Source organism: Amborella trichopoda, chromosome 3 (genome assembly GCF_054954075.1).
Source record: "Amborella trichopoda isolate Santa Cruz 75 chromosome 3, AtrichopodaSantaCruz75HAP2 v2.0, whole genome shotgun sequence".
NCBI classification, from domain to species: Eukaryota; Viridiplantae; Streptophyta; class Magnoliopsida; order Amborellales; family Amborellaceae; genus Amborella; species Amborella trichopoda.
Genome location: NC_142338.1, coordinates 53,984,066 through 54,004,246, shown reverse-complemented (window position 1 = coordinate 54,004,246; position 20,181 = coordinate 53,984,066). Strand labels below are relative to the sequence as shown.

Here is a 20,181-nt window from a genome sequence, read left to right as displayed (position 1 = left end):
GAAAATAATGTATTTTGTAATGCATTTTTTAACATTCAATTTTCAAGATTTTCGTAGATCTCTCCATACACTATTTTTTACACTTTAAACTATATAAATAAATATGAAAATATATTTTAAGGTTATCATAAAAATTTCTAATATTGAAACTACATTTCGTGATACTATTTGAAGGTAGGCTTTTAATTTGACTGTTTAGAGCCTAGGTAGGCTCTATACCAACCCCACCTTTTCGGGATTATATAGTATGAGATATCATTGGTATAAAGAGTTCACAAATATCAAATTGGAGGATTTGGGAGATCTTGAGAATTTTTTTCTTCTTCAGATTTTGAGTCTGGTCAAATGACACACTACAATCATCCGCCCTATCAAAATAAATAAAGTCTCATCTCATAAGTCTCCGAAAATTACAATTCAAGTCCTGAAAAGCATTTATATTGATCATCTCGGCTTGAATATGGTTATAAAAAAAAAAATAATTAGAATTTCAAGCTCTAAAAATAGTGTATATTATAACAAATTACCTAGGGGTGCAACTTGTATAGAGCTGAAGCTCTAAACAATCAAAGTAAATCGCATCTTCAAATAATGTTGAAAAATGTTGTTTCTATGCTGTAAATCTTTGTGATAGCTTTAAAATACATTTTTTTCGTTAATTATAAAATTTTCAGGTTAAAAAATAGTGTAGATGTGCAGATCTATGAAAACTTTAAAATTTTGAAAATTGACCGTCTTAAAATGCCTTACAAGATGCACTATTTTCAAAACTTGAAATCCATTTTTTTTCTCATGTTCATGCATCTTGATAGCGAGATGATCGATTTGAGGATATTTGGACATCAAAACAACATCTTCTAGTGAAATTTTTGTTGTGGGCTCTAATTTGATTGTTTGGAGCATCGAATCTATATAAACTTTTTCCATTATCTAGACTGTTAATTTCGTCCTAAAAATCAGTGTTTATAAATCCACAAGATTTGTACCATTTTTTGAGTTTTAAATGTTGTTGTCGGTGTTAGCAATTGATTTTAGAGCTATTATGGAGATTTTCATTGCCAAAAACTGCTTTGTAGACGAGGATTTGAGGGAAGGCTTTATCTTGATTTCATAAAGCCTACATCTCAATTTAAAATCAAACAGACAAGAGTAATTGTGACCTTTTTATATAAAAGTAAATAGCCTCTTCATGTACTTTTTCTATTATCTCATGTCTCAACAAAATGTTCGTAAAAGGGTGGGGTTTGCATAAGGCCCCCACCTTAAAAGTAAGTTGCAAAGAGTAATGATTTTATAGGACCCTCTCATACCTGCAAGAATGAGATCTCAATAAATCACTTTTGAATTTTCATCCAAATTCCAAGGAGAAATTTCAAATCCTCCCCTCTTTTTTCTTTTTTAAAATACCTTCTTTTATACTTTTGTTAAGTAGCTCGCGCTCTCTTAAAAGTATGATGAAAGATGAAAGGAGGAAGAGAAAGAGAAAGAGAGAGAGAGATATTAAAAAAATATTATTTTAATAAAATAGGGGGAGGGATTCAGATTTGTTTGTGAAATTTGAATCCAAATCCTACAGCAACTTATTGGGATCCCATACTTGCAGCGGTGAGAGGGTCCAATAAAATCATTATTCATCTTAATAACCACGTAATATCTCAATCCCAATAACTCATCCCGGGTTTGAAAATTTTGGTATCCGGGGTTATTCTATGACGGGATGCAATTTGCTCTCTCTGTGGATAATCTCTTCTGGTTACCAAATTTGGAACCGCTATCTCTTTTATTCACTCCTGATCCCACCATTTACGGGCAATCTATCTCACCGGAAAATGCAACCAATTTGCTGGTACCTTGCATATGCGGTGCCGTTCCAAGGGTAAAGCATCCATTTTTTACGCAGCCGTCCAGATAGTATAAACCACCCATCTTTTACATAGCGTTGCAGTTAAGATGGAATCAAGTTGGTGTTTCATTTGAAAACTATAAAAACTAACCGTTCAAATGATTTTTACTAGAATTATTATTTGTAATTTTTAAAATATATTTATTTATTTACATATTATTATATATCTTTAAAAAGTAAGTTTAATCCATCAAAATAAATTAATTAAAGGCCAGCCTTTTTACATATGCGGGCTTGGCCGCATAGGAACAGATCCGTGTCTAAATCGCCTGAAAACTGACCAACTTGCTGGAAAATGAACCCTAACGCCTGAAGTTTCACGTAATTTGCTGGAAACTGAGCCAATTAACTGGAAAAGTCATCCACTTCCCCAGAAAATTCACACACTTTGCTGGAGAATAAACTTGACTTGCCGGAAAGTGAAGCCCCCACCAGAAATTTCTTTATTTTGGAGGGAATTCGACCTGGAATTGCGCTGTTTTTGCCGGAATTTGTATAAGCACAAATTCCTGGGTTTTACTAGAACTTGGCATGACGTGAAGGCGCGAAGGCAGCCATGGTCATCGAGGACTACAGTTGACCCCATCTCATCAATGGAAAGGAGTCAAAGGACTAATCTTGCTAAATAGTAATTTCCTTTAAAGAGTTTTAGAGAGAGAAAGGGATGAAATTTGGTGACAGAGTTAGAGAGAGATCCAAATTGCAAAGAGAGAGAGAAAAATGGCGAGCCTGGATTTGACGTATAAGGACTAGTCTGGCTCTTGAGCTCTAATGGGACCTTTCTATTAATGATTAACAGTAACAGGAACCCGTAATTTCGCCAGTAAAGCAGAACTCACCCTAATTCCTTTACTTTCTACTCACATAGTAACTGTCCATGTCTGCAACCTTTCGCGTTGGGCTTAACCAGAGAAGCCAGTAAGTAACACAAAGGATGATCTAGTTGATAAACGCCCGTATTTGAACAAATTTTATTTTTGGGTTTTTGCTTACTTTAGGGATATTGTTAAAAGACTGTGTTTGAATGAGTTAATATCAGATATATGAAAAATCGGGAATACCGTTATACAAATTTTTTAAAATTTGAATATTCAGATTCTGTTTTAAAATATTTTTGTTATATCCACTTATCTGTTCATCCAACTTATGGATAGAGAACAATATTAGCGTGATTTTGCAGTTTTATTATTGATCTCCTCATCCTTATTTCTTCAATATATATGTAGGGTAGCATCCTGGATTATGAGTTTGAGCTCCTCATCCCTATTCTTCTTTTGTTGCAATGGGAAATTTGAGGCTCTTTTTGTTGTTTTTGCTTAGTCTTCTTCCCCTTCCATGCCATGGCGGTGTTACCAGTTCCTACTCTAGGAGTCCTCCTTCAGTTGACATGCCCCTCACTGATGAAGCTTTTAGGCCGCCTCCTGGTTTCAATGCTCCTGAACAGGTACACCTATTTCTAAGAAAAAAAATTTTTCTTTTGTTTTTTTATATATTGATTTCATGAAACCTCTTTATGAGGACTGGACTTTGGACCTAGGACCTAGGGTGCTGGGGCCTAGGCCTTGCCCATAATGTAAGCCCGGCTCGGCTCTACTATTTCTCGATTTCTCGACGTAGTGCCAGCCTAGGCCCTTCCCATACCATAACCCAGTGTCTGCGCTATTCTTTCTTGAGTTGGGTGGCCCGGGTGGGTCAACCCGGTTCTGCCCTACTCTTTCTCGAATTAGGTGGCCTGGCCCGTTCCTGGCCCTACTCTTTTTTGAGTTAAGTGGCCCGGCCGTTCCTGCTAATGGGGTCAGGCGGAGCCACCACACATCCCATAGCCCCGTGCATGCCCTACTCTTTCTGGAGTTAGGTGGCCTGGCTGGGTCTTGCTAATGGGGTCCAGCCGAGCCACTCCCCATCCCATAGCCCGTGCCAGCCCTCTGAGTTAGTGGTCCAGCCGACTCCACTGTATATTAAGTTTTTTGTTTCCTCATTTTATAATTGTTTTCGTTTCTTAATTTTTTTTTAAAAAAAAAGAGAAAAAAAAAACCACCCTTCATTAAAAAAAAAAAAAAGACTTACCTCCTTTTTATTTTGAATTAGGTTCATATAACACAAGGAGACCATGAGGGGAGAGCCATGATAATCTCATGGGTCACACCCCTTAAGCCAGGGCCCGGCAAGCTGGTATATGGTTCTGCAGAGAACAAGCGCATGCACATGTCTCGAAGCAACGTTTATACTTACAAGTTCTACAATTACAAATCAGGATACATTCATCACTGCACCATCAAGAACCTTGAGGTAACTGGTTTATGATTTGATTTGTTTTATGATGAAATCTTGCAAAATAAGGGTTTTGTATAAACTGCATCCCCCGGAATGCTTTTTCCACTATTTTTTTATTTTTTTATTCAACTTCATCACACTACACACTACAACTCATCGTAGCATAACTAGCCAATACAATAATACAACATATCATATTTACCATCACATGAAACCTACTCTCAAAATAGAGAGAGACGTGTGGTGAAGAGAAAGATTTACAGAGAGAGAAATAAGATTGGGTGAGAGAAAGAGGGAGTGAGCAGAGGAAGAGAGAGAGAGAGAGAAAATTTAGGAAGAAAGGTGTATTGTCTCCAAAATTTAAAATTTGAATCTATTAAAAACTTATATGTATTAAAAACTAGGAGAAAATTTATATAAGATTTGTAACCTTATATTGTTAAGGTGTACCAGTGTTCCAATATTAGAAAACCCTTCTACTAAGAACAAAAGAATTTCAAGTCCTAAAAATAAGGAATCTTGTAAATTTTTTTTTTAAAAAGTTAAAGTCCTAAAAATAGAGAATCTTATAAAATTTTTAAGTGACTTATTTGTTTTCAAAATTTGTGTTTATAGATCGACTCAATTTGTACTATTTTTAAAATTTTAAAATTTAATAAAAATAATTTTTCCAACCATCATAAGGTTCACTAAAACTACATCTCCAAACAAATTCATGGTAGTGCCCATAAACTCTGGGAGAGTTTATAACCGTATTTTAATTTTTAATACTTGTACGCTCCCAATAAGGCCAAGTGGGATACACAAAAGATTTGGTGGGACCAAATTCATAGAAAGAACTTTTAAATTTTTAAACAAAATATCATTGAAAAATAAAAAATAATATTAAAAGAAAAGGGCAGTTTTGGTACAACGGGTCAACCTTAAACCAGTGCATTTCTAAAATATACTTAAAGATGTGGCTTTGTTGCTGGAAACCTCTATTTATTTTTTAGGCTTGATATTCTTTTTTTTTGAGATGTGTAGATATACATGAAAATCTTGAAAATCGGTCGAGATAATGTGATTCAAGATGCACCCTTTTTGAGTCTTGATATTTTTATTTTTTCATATTTTTATATGTTGTGGTCAACATCAATTGGAAGGTTTTTCAATGTCGTAACGATATTTTTAAGTGAACTTTTTAGATGTATCTTACTTATAGTATATGATTGACTCCTTTTATTTATATATATATATATATAAATATTTATATATTTATATATATATATATATATATATATATATATATATATATAAAATCACTGTTGAATAGAAAATAGAATCTGGCTTCATTCAGTCTCAGTCTCATTTGGTTTGGCTTTTGGTGAGGAACAGTATGATACGCAATACTTCTATGAGATACTAAGTGAGACCAAGAACGCCAGCCGCCAATTCTTCTTCAAAACTCCTCCCCCAACTGGACCCGATGTTCCATACACTTTCGGCGTCATGGGTACCTCCTCTCTCCATTAATGTCTGATGATCATTAAACTGAGTTCAATCTCTTCCTTTTGCTTGAGTTCATATGTTTTGATCATTCTTTCAAAGCAATGGATGATTCATAAGATCATTCTTTCAAAGCTTTCAAAGCAATGGATGATTCATAAGATCATTCTTTCAAAGCTTTCAAAGCAATAGATGATTCATAATTAGCTTTCAGAGCAATGGATGATTCATAATTTTTTACGGTTGCAGGGGACCTTGGTCAGACACTTGATTCAAAAAACACACTAGATCACTACAATTCAAATCCAAAAGGCCAAACCATGCTATTTGCTGGTGATCTCTCTTATGCGGATGATCACCCATTTCATAATAATATCCGTTGGGATACTTGGGGCCGATTCGTCGAGAAAAATGCGGCCTACCAACCGTGGATTTGGACACCGGGGAATCACGAGATTGATTTTGCTCCTGAACTTGTAAGCATGTATTTTATGTATAATGCCTTATTGATCTTATTGATATCAATTTACTCACAGGAAAATGGTAATCATGCTACCAGTGACAAGATTAATATTAGATGATACTCTGTTTATTGATGCTGTGTTTTTTTGGATGTTGTTTTGAATCGAAAATGAATTGCCTGAAATTGGATTTATTTGTTTAGGGTGAGACAGTGCCTTTCAAGCCATACAAACATCGGTATCATGTGCCATACAAAGCATCGAACAGCACATCACCACTTTGGTATTCTATAAAGCGTGCATCAGCCTATATCATTGTCCTTTCTTCTTATTCTGCATATGGTAATGATTCATTCTATATTAACCAGCAAGAACAGTAAAAAAGAAAAAGAAGAAGAAATTCAACTAGAGTTAAATATGCTCATCAATTTTAATTATGTAAATTTGGAATGGATCAATGGATATGATTGTGTGGACTCTAACTAGGAGGTATTTCTAAAACTCCAAACTTATATTGATCAACCTTTAAAAGAAGGACCTTGAAACTACATGAAAAAAAATCTCACCCACTGTCAAACCTGAGTATTTAGGTACTCAAAACCCTATTCTTTTTTCTTCGAAAAGTACATATGGTGATTTCAAAGTGGATACCAAAATTTCGCATCAAGAGAATCCTCCTTCGTATGTCATTTGCTCGAGGAGTGAATGTAAATTTTGCTCCTGCGAGAGCATACTCTGTTTATTTACATGACCTTTATGGTCATTTGAATAACAGCCGAGGGCGTTCTCAATAACATTTGGTTGTATGTCACTTGTATGGAAACTGAGAATTTTGTCCCAATAATGTTTGTTTTGCAATTCGCTTTATTTCTTTTCAAGGTTCTTTTTAACTGTTGTATTACTTTACATGGATGATACTTATTTGCTTATGTTTTTTAGGAAAGTATACTCCTCAATATCAGTGGCTCCAAGAGGAATTTCCCAAAGTGAATAGAAGTGAAACGCCGTGGGTAATTGTCCTCTTACACTCACCGTGGTATAATAGTCTCGACTACCACTACATGGAAGGGGAGAGCATGAGGGTAGCATTTGAATCATGGTTTGTGAAGAACAGAGTTGATGTTGTGTTTGCTGGCCATGTTCATGCCTATGAACGATCTGTAAGTCATTTCACTATGCGTTCATGTTCTGATTTTATATTGTTTCCCACGTTCTAACATTATAAATCCATTTCTAATGAAGTTCACTGCCTTGGATGCTAGCAAGTTCTTTTCAAGTCTTTGTTTAGATTTAATAAGGATTCAAAATTTTCTCCTTTAATTGCAGGAACGCATATCAAACATAGCATATAACATCACCAATGGGTTGTCCACTCCAGTTAAGGACAATTCAGCTCCTGTCTACATAACAATTGGTGATGGCGGAAACATGGAGGGAATAGCCAACAGGTAAACCACTGCATCTCACTCTTTATTTAGGGAAAATAACTTATAATCCTCAATATTGTGGAGAACTCATAGTTCATTTGGTCGTTATAATCTAATGAAATGATGAATGGTGAAGGGGAGAGATTTAAACCCAGTTAAGTTTCATATCCCCTTCCCTTGTGAAGGGGAGAGATTGAAACCCCAGTTAAAGTTCCATATCCTGTTCTGTTGTGTCCGATGACTCTAGGAATGGACGTTTGTTTTCCCGTAGGATATTTGTGATGAATCCACTTGTGCTCATTTTTGCATATTTGTGCAGGTTTACAGAACCTCAACCGAGTTATTCAGCTTACAGGGAGCCAAGCTTTGGGCATTCAATTTTCGATATAAAGAATCGAACACATGCTTATTACACTTGGCACCGGAATCAGGATGGGAAGGCAGTTGCAGGTGATTCTGCATGGTTTTATAACAGATATTGGAATCCTGTGGTAGAGCCTAGCTCTGGCTAATATGGAAAGATATATTTTGCTTCGATCATTGCCTTAGGGATTTGTAGTCTATGTTTTTTCAGATACTCGTTCTATTTTCATTTTTATTTTATCTTAGTGATTTAATACGATTACTTTTGTAGGAGACTTTTAAATCATTTTATTTCCACGGCATTTAGCGAACTTCGATGATATTTATTTTCACTATCTAGCCTTTGAGATTTTGTAAAGACATTGAAAAAATAGTGCTACACTTTTTTTTTTGAGAGAGAGGGAGGGAGGGAGGGAGAGAAAGGAGAACTTAGCCAGTGTTTGAAAGGTTGACTTTTAAAAAATCAGCAGACTAACTCGGACTCGTGAACTGGCCGAGCGCGTATAGCCCTGAGGCACTAATCGGCTAATTTAATGTACAAATTGTTAATCGGCTGATTTGCAAAATTGACTGATTTGTACACCCATCGGAGATTGAAAAAATGAGTAGATTTCTAATGTAGTATAACCTCTTTCGCTCTATAGCTCTCTCCCTATCTTTATCTCTCTCTCTCGAACTTGGGACAAGGAGGCCCAAACTCTCTCTCTCTTGGGCTGGGCAAGGAGCCCCAATCTCTCTCTCTCTCTCTCCGGTTGGAGAGATGTATCCTAACCTCTCTCTCCTGGGTTGGCGCTATGTGTCCCAACCTATCTCTCTCTGCCCAACGTCTCTCTGGCAGTGGCCTGCCCCAACCACTCTCTCTCTTTCTCTCTCGGGTTGAGGCAAGGTGCCCCAACCTCTCTCTCCTTACCACTCCCTTCCTCCCTCGCTCTCTTCCCCTTGGTTTTCATCTCTCTCGGACTCTCTCCCTCTCTTTATCTCAGTCTGTCTCTCTATTTTCCTCTCAAATTAAATGTTTTTGAAAAAAATATAAATATGTTTTTATTCTCTAATTACTAAAGTGCAATGTGGATTTAATAATTTTAAAATTACTTTTATTCTCAAATTAGAGTTCTAGTATAAAAAACTTCTAATTAACTGAAAAAGTATTGCTTTAGGTACCTAGAAATTTTGTCCAGACTATAAGAACTCAGCACTAATCGGCTGACTAAGTCAAAGTCGGTCCGACTAAGTCAGAGTCGGTCCGACTAATCGGCTCGGACCATGACCGACTGGTCGGTCCGACTCATTCTTTCCAACACTGATCTTAGCTGCCCTGATGTGCGATGATGATGCCATGATGGTCTTCAACTTTTAACTGCCACATCAACCCTGGAGTTAACTTTAGTTATAATTAACCACCCGCAGCAAATCCCAGAATTGGATTAGTTATGTCAATTGTCTAGACCGTGTTCCAATCACTTACAAGAATAATCTAATAAAGAAAAGACCTTTTTATTAAATGCCTTGAGTTATCCGCATATCTGCCGTCAAGAAAGGTTGATGCAGCAAGGTTTGAATGGCTTCACTTTTCTGATAATATGGGCATTATAAATGTCATAATACAAAGAAGAAGAAAAGTGAATTTCCCCACGATACTTTAAAGAGTGAATTTCACTTGCTTTCTTCTTGTTTTGATATAAACCTACCAAAACAAAGAACACGTATAGCCAAAGAACACATAAAACAGACAAGAAATAAGAATCTTGAATTATTATTTCATAGCTGAGGTGGGTTCTTCCAATGGGTACCAGAATCTATTGTAAAACCATGTGGAATCAGCTGCCACAGCTTCTCCATCTTGGTTTCGGTGCCAAGTGTAATAGGCATGTGTTCGGTTCTTTATCTCAAAAATGGCGTGCCCAAAACTAGCTTCACGATAGGCTGAATACTTTGGCTGAGGCTCAGTCATACTGTCACAACAAGAACAGAAGCATCAGAACAGATGTATATTTCATGAAGACAAGCATGATATAATTCAATAAGAATAGAAGAAATATATAGGTTTTACCAGGAAAGCATGAAGGAATATATTGGGCTGGGAAAAGCATGGTCCAATGAAATGGTGATGGCAAAGCAGAGAGTGGGACCTATCATTGGGATCCTGCCTTGATTTGGTGGGATCCATTCTCTCCCCATTAACCACATCTTCATTGGAAAGTCATTCAAAATAATCTAAACTAAATTTTTATTGCATGAATGTAGCGAGAAACAAATCCATGGTAATAGCTCCAGAGCTTTAATGGTTAAATTACTAAAACCCCCCTTGACTCATTCTTAAAATCCTTTCCCCAACAACTTTTTAGAACATGAAAAAAACCCAGTACTGTTTTCTTTTGCAACTACCCCCAATTAAAAAAGGTCCCTTTTTTAAAAATTAAAATGCCCCATTTGACCAATGTTTAGAGCAATCATTTTTTTTTTTTTCTTTTTTTTATGTGCCCGATTGAAAAATGAGTCCATGTCAGTCCAGGAAAAAAAATTGTGCCCGACTGACAAAACAAATGTGCCCGACCGGTCCAGTACAATGATTTCATAACACCGGTCCAGCAGCCTGACCGAAAAATGAGCCTGGTCCGGCACAAAAAATGTGTCAGACCGGCACTATGAAAACATGGGTATATGCAGAGAGGGGGGTATTTTTTTTTGGAGGGGGGGGGGGAGGGGGGGTGAAAGGTATTTTGGTCATAAATTTATTGACCTTTTAACTGGGGGGAAGTGCAAAAGAAAATAATACTGTTTTTTTTTTGGGTTTTAAATAGTTGTTGGGGGGAGGGTGTCAAAAAATTTAAGGGGGGTTTTAGTAATTTTCCCTTGAATTTATTAAGGAGCTATTAAAAATTTATCATCTTCATACATCTGAAGAGTTTTTTAAGTTTCATATTGCCATGCTTGAAAGTGCCAATCTATGGCAACAGAGATGGATGATATACCACTTTCACCTCAATTGACAGTTCAGATTTGGAATTGGGGAATTTGGAAATGAAGATATTGGTTGATTTTGTCCCTGGAAAAATCTGAACTGTCCGTTTGAATCCTTATAAAGTAACAAGTGCATAAAAGAGAATTGGGTATACTAATTAAACTTATAAAGCACATTTGGGCATAACAATGTGGGCTTTCTTCTTTCAAATAAGCTAACTTAGAAAATGTTTTGGAAATGGGTTTGTGCAAAGGTCTTACTTGGTTGCCAATCCTTCGAGGTTTCCTCCATCTCCGATGGTAATGTAGACAGGAGCAGATTGATCACTTATTGGGGTGCACTGTCCATTCACTACGTTGTATGCTATGTTGGATATGCGTTCCTGCAAGATGAAACTTTCACTTTTCTATGTGTATAACTTATAATCGTAAAAGGCATTACAGACAAATATATGAAATCCTTAAATAAGTTTCTATGGGCACATTGGTTGCTGTTTAAGATTCCCTTCACTATGGAGAAAATACTAAAGACAATATTTTTTTGCTTGTTGTAAGAATTAAATATGATATGCTTGAACTGTTATTCAATTTGTAAAAGATGAATATTGATACTGAGCTATATAAAAAGTTGAATGAACATATAAAAGGATAACAACTTACCGATCGTTCGTAAGCATGAACATGACCAGCAAATACAACATCTACTTTGTATTGCACAAACCATGGCTCGTACATCACTCTCATGGTTTCTCCTTCCATATAATGATAGTTATAGCTGTTATACCATGGTGAATGCATGAGCACAATCAACCATGGAGTTTCCTTTCTGTCCACCTTAGGTAGCTCTGCTTCAAGCCATCTGTATTGGGGAGTGTACTTCCCTAAAAAGGCAACCCGATTACCATTGTCACAATCAATCACGAGGTAATATCTACACATTTAGTGCAATCAGAGATGATCATTTAACAAATTGATACTGATATTAGACTGATTACTATAATTTAGCATAATTTGCCAAATCAATAATCATCCAATTACCAGTTTACAATATCATGACAAAAAGCAATAAAAGATGGACAATGTTTATAATAACACAAATTTATAAGAAATGGAAGAAGTAGATTGAATAAATGTACACATACCATAAGCTGAGTAGGAAGAAAGGACAATGATATATGCCGATGCCCGCTTGATGGAGTACCATAATGAAGATGTACTTCCTGATGCTCTATAGGGTGTATGATAACGATTTCTGTATGGCTTAAATGGGACCTTTTCACCCTACATTAACATCAGGTGGTACATGAAAACCATTGCATATTATTAAAAAACCATTATAAACCAGCATATTATTGTAAACCATTACAAACCACGGGATGGCCGCTTAAGTTAGAGATTTAATATAGTTTTATTTTGTCGGAGAATTCACTTAATTTTAACTGCGGTCTAAACAACCAAAGATATATCAGAAAGCATAATTCTACTACTATTGCAGAAAATTGATGAGTTGTATCAATACACAGATGAAATAGCTTTGTTGTAAATATTGATAGAATGATACAAGCTGTCTCCAACTAATTAAATGTGCGGGCCAAAATAAGAAAATGAAAAGCACCTATAAGTAATCTTGTGACAGGGTCTAAGCTCTTTCTCTTTTTTGTCTTTTTTGTTGTTGTTTTTGATTGATTGATTAGCTTTAAGCTCCATTTCTTCAAGGGAAATTATGCTGTAATCCAATGGACCACGGAAAAATTAGTCCATTGGATCATCATCATCCATGGATGTGAGAGAGAGTGAACATCCCCTCAATGGTGGGGACCTCTCTCTATCACCCTCTGTCATTTCCATGGAGGGTGATGATCCAATAGAGTATTTATTCCTTAGTCCTTTAGATCATTCTACACTTTCCCTCTCTTTAAAGACGGTAGCTTGATTTTGTAATATATCCAGTACTTACAATTTCAGGAACAAAATCAATCTCATGATTGCCTGCAGTCCATATCCAAGGTTGGTAGGCAGCACTCCTCTCAGTAAATCTACCCCATGTATCCCATCTGACATTATCATGAAATGGATAATTATCCGCATATGAAAGGTCCCCGACATATAGAACTGTTTGCCCATTGGGGTTGGATTCATAGTGTGCAAGTGTTCTGTTCGAATCAAAACTCTGACCAAGATCCCCTGCATATGTGACAATACTATCAGGGTGAACCTACAGTATAGAATCACAATATTATCAACGTGAACCTATCAGTATACAATCTAGCAATTCAAAATTCAGACCATGGAATATGGAAATGAGAAAAGAATAAATGATAGAATCCGTCACAGCAAAAGAACATCAAACCCATGAATGTGCTCAATTTTCTATATGAATTTATGCATGCCAAGAAGCACATACAGCTCAACTACCTTTAGTGGAACGATCATGTCGCTTACAATATTACTATTGTAAGGAGCTTGGACATCACTGAAATTACATTTTGTTGCAAGGTTAGCTGCTTATTGATCATTATACAGAATTGGTTTGCTGAGTTCATCTGAGCTCTTGCTCATAGAGGGTTCATCCATCCACTAAATATCGTATTCGACCCTACCGCTCATATTTTCTTTTGCCCAATGACATTGAGAGTACAGAGTGCTGGATTTTGAAGAAGCTACACTAGGGAAGCTAGGGCCAAAATCCTTGGGCCACTCCATAAACTAACAAACTACAACCAATAACATTTAAAGTAATATCCATCTATCTTGTAAAGGCTACTTCAATTTCAGAGTAAAAGTTTCATGGAGCAATACCTATGAGGCCAAAAGTATAAGGAACATCCGGACCAACTTTTGGAGGAGTTCTAAAAGAGAACTGGCGCATTGTGTGCTTGATTCCAACCTCATAGTAATATTGGGTATCAATCTGCACAGCTCACAGAGAATAGTTCAGTGCTCCAAACACATCTGAATATGGAAATAATATTGCAAATTTAAAAGAGGTCGCATGCAAAATAATATCAAGTCATATGAGGTGCAAAGTGGAACTTTTTACTAGGAACTTAAAAATTCAAAATATCAAAAGAACAGTTGATTCAAACAGATGAATAAAAAATAATCACTTTTAGGAGAGGAAATTGAAAGGGGAGGCATAGGCAGAGGTAAAGTTGAATAATAAATGAGCATACCTTTAAGTTCCTAAGCGTGCAATGATGAATAAAACCCGAAGTATAATTGTAAAACTTGTATTTTCTAACGTGTCCTTCAGCATGATACTTGTGCTTATCATTTGCAGTCCAATAAAGCACAGTATTCGAACCAGGCTCTGATGGGGTGACCCAAGATACTATCACACCCTTTCCATCATGATCTCCTTGTGTTATATGAACCTGAAAATGAAAATGAAAACCCAGTTGTGGGTTGGGCAAACTAATAGTAAGAAACCAAAAACACAAGACACACAGAGAGAGAAAGGGAGGTACAAATCAGTAGCAAACAAACTAGCACAAAAAGCACAGGCACACTCACAAAGATAGAACGACAGCAGAGTAGCTAGAACACAGAGATAGAATCACCTGTTGAGGAGCATTGTAGCCTGGTGGGACTCGGAATACATCACTATCAAGAGGCATATCTTTGGTGGGTTCGACTTTCCTGACAAATAAACTTGTAACACCACCATTGCATAACATTGCAGCATTCAAAATCAATCCAAAAACCAAAAGCACCGTCAACCCCATGTTCTTTTCTCTCTTCTCCTCCTTCAACTTCTTTGCAGGAGAAAGAAGTAAACTATAACATGACAAACTAACTCCATTAATAATACTTATAGAAGGAGAAATAATAGAAAAGGGGAAACCTTCCTTTGAAACAGGGGAATATGCACATGACAGATCCGCATAAGATTAGTTAGGGTGGACATTTCAAGTTCACCACAGATGGCAGGGATAAGAAAGAGAAGAGAAGGAAAGTTCATGTTGACTTCAACCCATATGGGGAAAGAGAAAATTGTGCATTGATCACATAAGCCGGAATCAAAATCTTGGGTGTTCAGACGATTAAAAGGTTAAAAATTTTAGAAAGATCCAGTACAAGCAAGGTCAGAGTCTTGGATGCAACGCCCACCCATGTATTCATTTATGAAAGGATGAGGTTTCTGTAAGGCCTAGGCTTTAATAAAGCCTCACCTCAAATTCTTATCCAAAAAACAAAAAATCTCAACAATGGCTCTAAAATCAAAAAACAAAAAATCTCAACAATGGCTCTAAAATCAATATATGGAATGGGCAGTGAAATTTGAAGTTAAAAAAAATGGTACATATCTTGAGCACTTTTTTTTACTATGAAATGGACGGTTTAGATAATTTGTTACAATATACCTTATTTTTAGAGCTTAAAATTCTATTTTTTTTCATAATAATAAAGTTCAAGCCAAAGCTTTTTCAATGCTGGAACTATAAATTTCAATGACTTATGAGATGAGGCTTTACTTATTTTGATAGGACGGGAATCCTATTAGTTTTCATAAGGCCTAGGCTTTATGAAAACGAAAAATAGCCTCACCTTAAATCTTCATTTGGAAAGCAATTTCGGCATCGAAAATCATCATGATGGCTCTAAAATTAATTTTCAAGACCGACAATATATTTGAGACTCAAAAAATGATAATCGATCTTACAGATACATAAACATTTATTTTTAAGGTGAAATGGATGATCTAGATGATTTATTACAATATATACTACTTTTAGAATTTGAAATGATTTTTTTTTGCACGACCATAACATTCAAGCTCATGTGATCGATGTAAATATTTTTCAACACTGTTGAATTAGGATGAGTTATGCAGTGCAGCCATATCAAATCATTTTCCTTTGTGTATTATGAAAATACGTGGAGAAAGAGAATTTTGATTCAAGAGAGAGAAAGAGGGAAGAATGGGGACCACAGTTTAATGATCACGCTAAAAAGTCCAAAGAATGGAAAGATTCAATGCTAAAAAGTCCAAAAGAAGTGGAAAAGGTGTTAGGCTTTATAAGTTGAGAATCTTGACTACACGGGACATGTGGACCCTCTTCCATGGGAAAGTGTAATATAATCTATATACACTATACAATGTCTATGGTCATGAGCTTTAAGACCATCGAATTGATGTATGGACGGTGATGATCGAAGACCCAGCCCCACTGGAATGATTCAACAATCCAAATTTATTCAAGAACTCAATCTTTTTTTTATTAACATGCTCATAGTTGATTATATGCGCAAAAGTTCATATCAAACAAATCCTCCTAAATGGGTATTTGCCTAAGGAAGCAAGTGTATGGTGGGCACTATGAGAGCCCTATACGCGACCTTTTAATCATTGAGTGCTCAAGCTACTCAAATTGAAGTCCATGTGGTCCACAATCCGAGGTTCATTAGTTCGTTGACACGGTATCATCATTTAAGTTTTATCTCAAGTAAGTTGGTCGATATGGCATATTAAATAAGTAATTTTTTTTTATATTTATTTATTTTTGAGTTTTAAGTTCTTAAAAGATGTATTACAGAACCCATACAATATGCGTACAAGTGCTCTATTTTATGGGGTTATAAGAATGATATAAAATTGATATGTGTACAAAAGCTTTATTTTTACGGGGTTATAAAATTAATATACAGTATATATAGGCTGTTTATAAAGTCAATAAAGACGGTTGTATATCAAAAGTGACATGCTATTCAAGTCAAAAGTAGTACCACTGTAGTAAGAAAATATTGTATATTTTCACAAATAAAAGGTATAGTTCTATTTTTAACCATAATGGTATGTATGCAATGTGATACGAGGATAAATATGAAGGTTCAATCATCAATAGAACCTATTGTAGTAAAATCATGTTAATCACATATTGTCTATAATAAAAAATTAAAAATGAGATTCCTCCCACTGGCATGCCACCGGGGATGGTTAATGCATTGACAACTCTAGAATTAGGCCAAATAAAAAAGGGTAATTTATCTAAATACTCATGAAAGAAAAGCTATTTAACATTTTACTTATATCTTTTGATTTAATTTCAAAATACTTATAAAAAAGGTACATAATAATGAGTTAGAATAATTGTGAATGGGTGAAATGTAGAATAATTCATTTCTTATGCAAATTTTGATAAATTTCCCTTAAAAAAAACTTCTAAACATTGAACATGTGATTTAACCGCTTTCTATGAAAATTGATATTTTCTACCCCTATGCCCAAAGAATTGTCCTGCTTTCATTGTAAAAAGACTTTTGCCTTTGCTATTTTGACTTTGGTAGCTTACGGATAAGTCGCTGCCTTGTTTTTATATTCTTTCTCAAATTTTTTGTTTGATTTTTAATACTGTTCTGTTAAAAGCAACAAAGTTTGTTGGGAGAGATCAATAAATCAAGAAAAAAAAAAAAAGAAAGAAAAATGTGGGCAACATGAAATGGATGATGCTATAGTACTGTAATTCTATCTCTCATTTCTTTTGCGGATAATTGCTCTGATAAAGCTAATTGAAAGAATGAAAAGATCCATGGACGCATAACTACATTTGCATCCCCCGAGACATACCTCACGCATCCATCAGATATGAAATTGAAAAAGGTAAAATCTACAGCTCAAAAATTTCCTTCAAAAAATTATCATTTTTAGTTTTTAAAATTTATTTATTTTACATGTTCATGATCTCCGTATACCTAAAAAGATAGGTACAAAATCCATCCGAAAAATGGGTGGTCATGAGGGGACGCATATCTATATATGAGTTCTAGGACTCACAAAACTGTCCACTGAAGAATGCTCAAGATTGGGGAAGCTAATGATTAAAGTCATCGGCCTCAATGTTATAAACAAGGCCAGGATTCGCCCTGGTAGGGCTTACATGGCCTGAAACCATGGCAAAGGTGCTTGTTTACGGTGCTCATCTCTAATCAAATTCTCCTTCTTGTCGAGAATGTTTGCTGCAAATAAGTCTCATATTTTTATAAAATATTTTAAACAATCATTTCTTTTCAAAATTACTCGAAAAAATATTGCTTATAACAATTTCCAAAAAAAAATCGAAATTTTAATATCCAGTTTCAAACCATCTCATATCAACCTTGATTGAGATTTTAAAATTTTAGGCTACATAGATTTACCCAAAATGTACTAGAATGTATTTAACTTTACTTGGAAGGTATTTTAATGTGTATTACATTCATGTCTATATTTATTGGATAACTAAATTTGAGAGGGAGATGAGTACGCAGAAGAGAGAAAGATCTAAACATTATTTTCATATCTTATTTAAAGAGAGAGAGGTTTTCATATCGATGATTATCTCGTCATTGTTTCCTTATCTTAATTTGTGAGAGAGATCATCATTCTTTCCATATTTGAAGCGAGATATTTCCATATTCATCCTTATTTCAACATTAATTAGAGAGGTACAAGAGATAAATATTTCTATATCCATCCTTGTCTGAACATTATTTATTTCTATTTTTTTTAAAACCTCTTAAAGTCGGTAAGAATTAGATATTGTATTTATTTATTTATCCCATTCTATCCTTTTTCTAAAAGTTGTGCATGCAAGTCATCTCCCATCCCCCCTTCCCCTCAATTTTTCAGTTCAAAACTCCTAAAATGGGTACTTTATCCCCACTCAACCCTTGTTAGGTAGAGAGAGAAGTACCAATGAACTAAAATTAGGGAAATGTTAAAATTTACCCTATTTGATTATAGTAATATATAGAGAAGCAATAAAGTTTAACCTATCTTGTTATGGTAAGTAAATATAAAAAAAATAAAAATTATCTTATCTTACTATATAATAATATATAGATAAGTATATAATGAGACCGTTTACCTTTGGTACAAGGTGGTCACAATTAATTCGGACTATTGGATGTGAAAGTAGGTGGTTTCATTTTCTCCATTAACCAAACACAAAGCTCAAAAGAAATTTTCTCAAACTTTGTGATACACCCAAACTATTATATGTCATATGGGATGACTATAAGTAATTGTGACCTTCTTGTACCACAAATAAATAGTCTCATGGTATACAATCCCATATTATATAGGATAAATAAAATTCAAGAGAAAAAAAATATATGCATATCATATCTAAGATGGTGTTTCCATATCTTAATAAGAGAGAGAGATTTCTATATGGATGCATCTCCCCATGGTTTATATATCTTAATTTGAGAGAGAGATTAACACACTTTCCCTATCTTAAATGCGGTCCAGCCCACATGAAACAATTTTTCTTTCCTTAAGTTGTGAGTTAAATTACTTTTTAGCACACTACTATCAAAATGTGTTTTTTCAGGAATGCGACCATAATAAGATGTTGCTACTAATATAGTTATCAAGAATCGACATCACTAGCAGGTTTGACTAATTGATGTCTTGATTAGTTTGGTCCAAAACAAAAATTAAGTTATATAGTAGGTTTTGACCCTTTTGACCAACAATATTTTTTGTTATACAAGTTAAACGAAGGTTTTCAAATTTGTTTGTTTTTTTTTTTATAGAATTTGTAATTCTAAATATTATTAAGGAATATTCTATAATTTTTAAGTTCTAATCTTACCTGGTCGTGGTCCAACAGATATTAACTGAACCGAACACAGGTTTGGTGGTTTGTCTGATCCTAAAAAAAAAAAATTGGCCAATTATGCGCACTCCTCACTAACATAGTGGTTTTACCGCTATTCGTCTAGGCTCTTAGTAAATATCACTGTAACCACTTTAAGTTCTCATTTTGATGACTTTTTCATAAGCTATAATATGGCATCCAACTGGAGTAAATGGTCCAAGTCCATGTTAGATATAGGGAAATAATAAATAATATCTTTACTTAATTTAAGTTTTTGTTTAACCAACTGATTATCCGACAACCAAAGAAAAAGAAAAAGATCGTTAACCTCTCCGCTATCAAATGAATGATCTAGAGGGAGAAAGAATCAATCCTTTTTTACTCTATTTGTTCTCACATTCTTTATATTTTTAATAACTAGGATTCATGACTTATTCTAAGATAAGAATAAAGAAATAATTTCTTTGTTTACTTTTCATTCTCAACCAATTTGGCATACAGGATTACTACTAATCCGTGTCATTATCACTTTAGTCTAGTATATTCATGTTCCTTGAAAGGGAAGAAATCCATGTAAATAAATATGTAATATGTATAGTTTATCATTCGTGTCTATGTTACAACACTTCAACTTAGTATTTTATTATTTTATTTATTAATTTATTATCATATATTATATAAATAAATAAATAAATAAAAAAAAATTATAATATCCTAAA

The 20,181-nt window shown here is 34.8% G+C and overlaps 2 protein-coding genes across 3 annotated transcripts; one reads left to right on the top strand and one right to left on the bottom strand.

The window, feature by feature from the left end:
* The first annotated feature begins 2,128 nt into the window (after positions 1-2,128).
* LOC18429352 (purple acid phosphatase 2) lies at positions 2,129-8,234 on the top strand. 2 transcript variants are annotated; one of them, XM_020664318.2, is made up of 9 exons: positions 2,129-2,821; positions 3,224-3,347; positions 3,992-4,192; positions 5,555-5,672; positions 5,915-6,141; positions 6,330-6,468; positions 7,066-7,286; positions 7,453-7,574; positions 7,873-8,234. In XM_020664318.2, the coding sequence occupies exons 1-9, from the start codon at positions 2,781-2,783 to the stop codon at positions 8,063-8,065; spliced, it is 1,386 nt and encodes a 461-aa protein (XP_020519977.1). In that variant the 5' UTR covers positions 2,129-2,780; the 3' UTR covers positions 8,066-8,234. The 2 variants fall into 2 exon arrangements, with proteins under 2 accessions (XP_020519977.1, XP_088717501.1); XM_088861375.1 differs by having other exon boundaries at positions 2,208-2,821; positions 3,130-3,347.
* A 1,235-nt stretch (positions 8,235-9,469) lies between these two features.
* PAP10 (purple acid phosphatase 10) lies at positions 9,470-15,138 on the bottom strand. The gene is made up of 8 exons (XM_006838637.4): positions 14,438-15,138; positions 14,051-14,251; positions 13,677-13,788; positions 12,835-13,061; positions 12,020-12,158; positions 11,538-11,758; positions 11,139-11,260; positions 9,470-9,868 (listed from the first exon to the last, which is right to left on the bottom strand). The coding sequence occupies exons 1-8, from the start codon at positions 14,600-14,602 to the stop codon at positions 9,670-9,672; spliced, it is 1,386 nt and encodes a 461-aa protein (XP_006838700.1). The 5' UTR covers positions 14,603-15,138; the 3' UTR covers positions 9,470-9,669.
* Between the last annotated feature and the right edge of the window lie 5,043 nt (positions 15,139-20,181).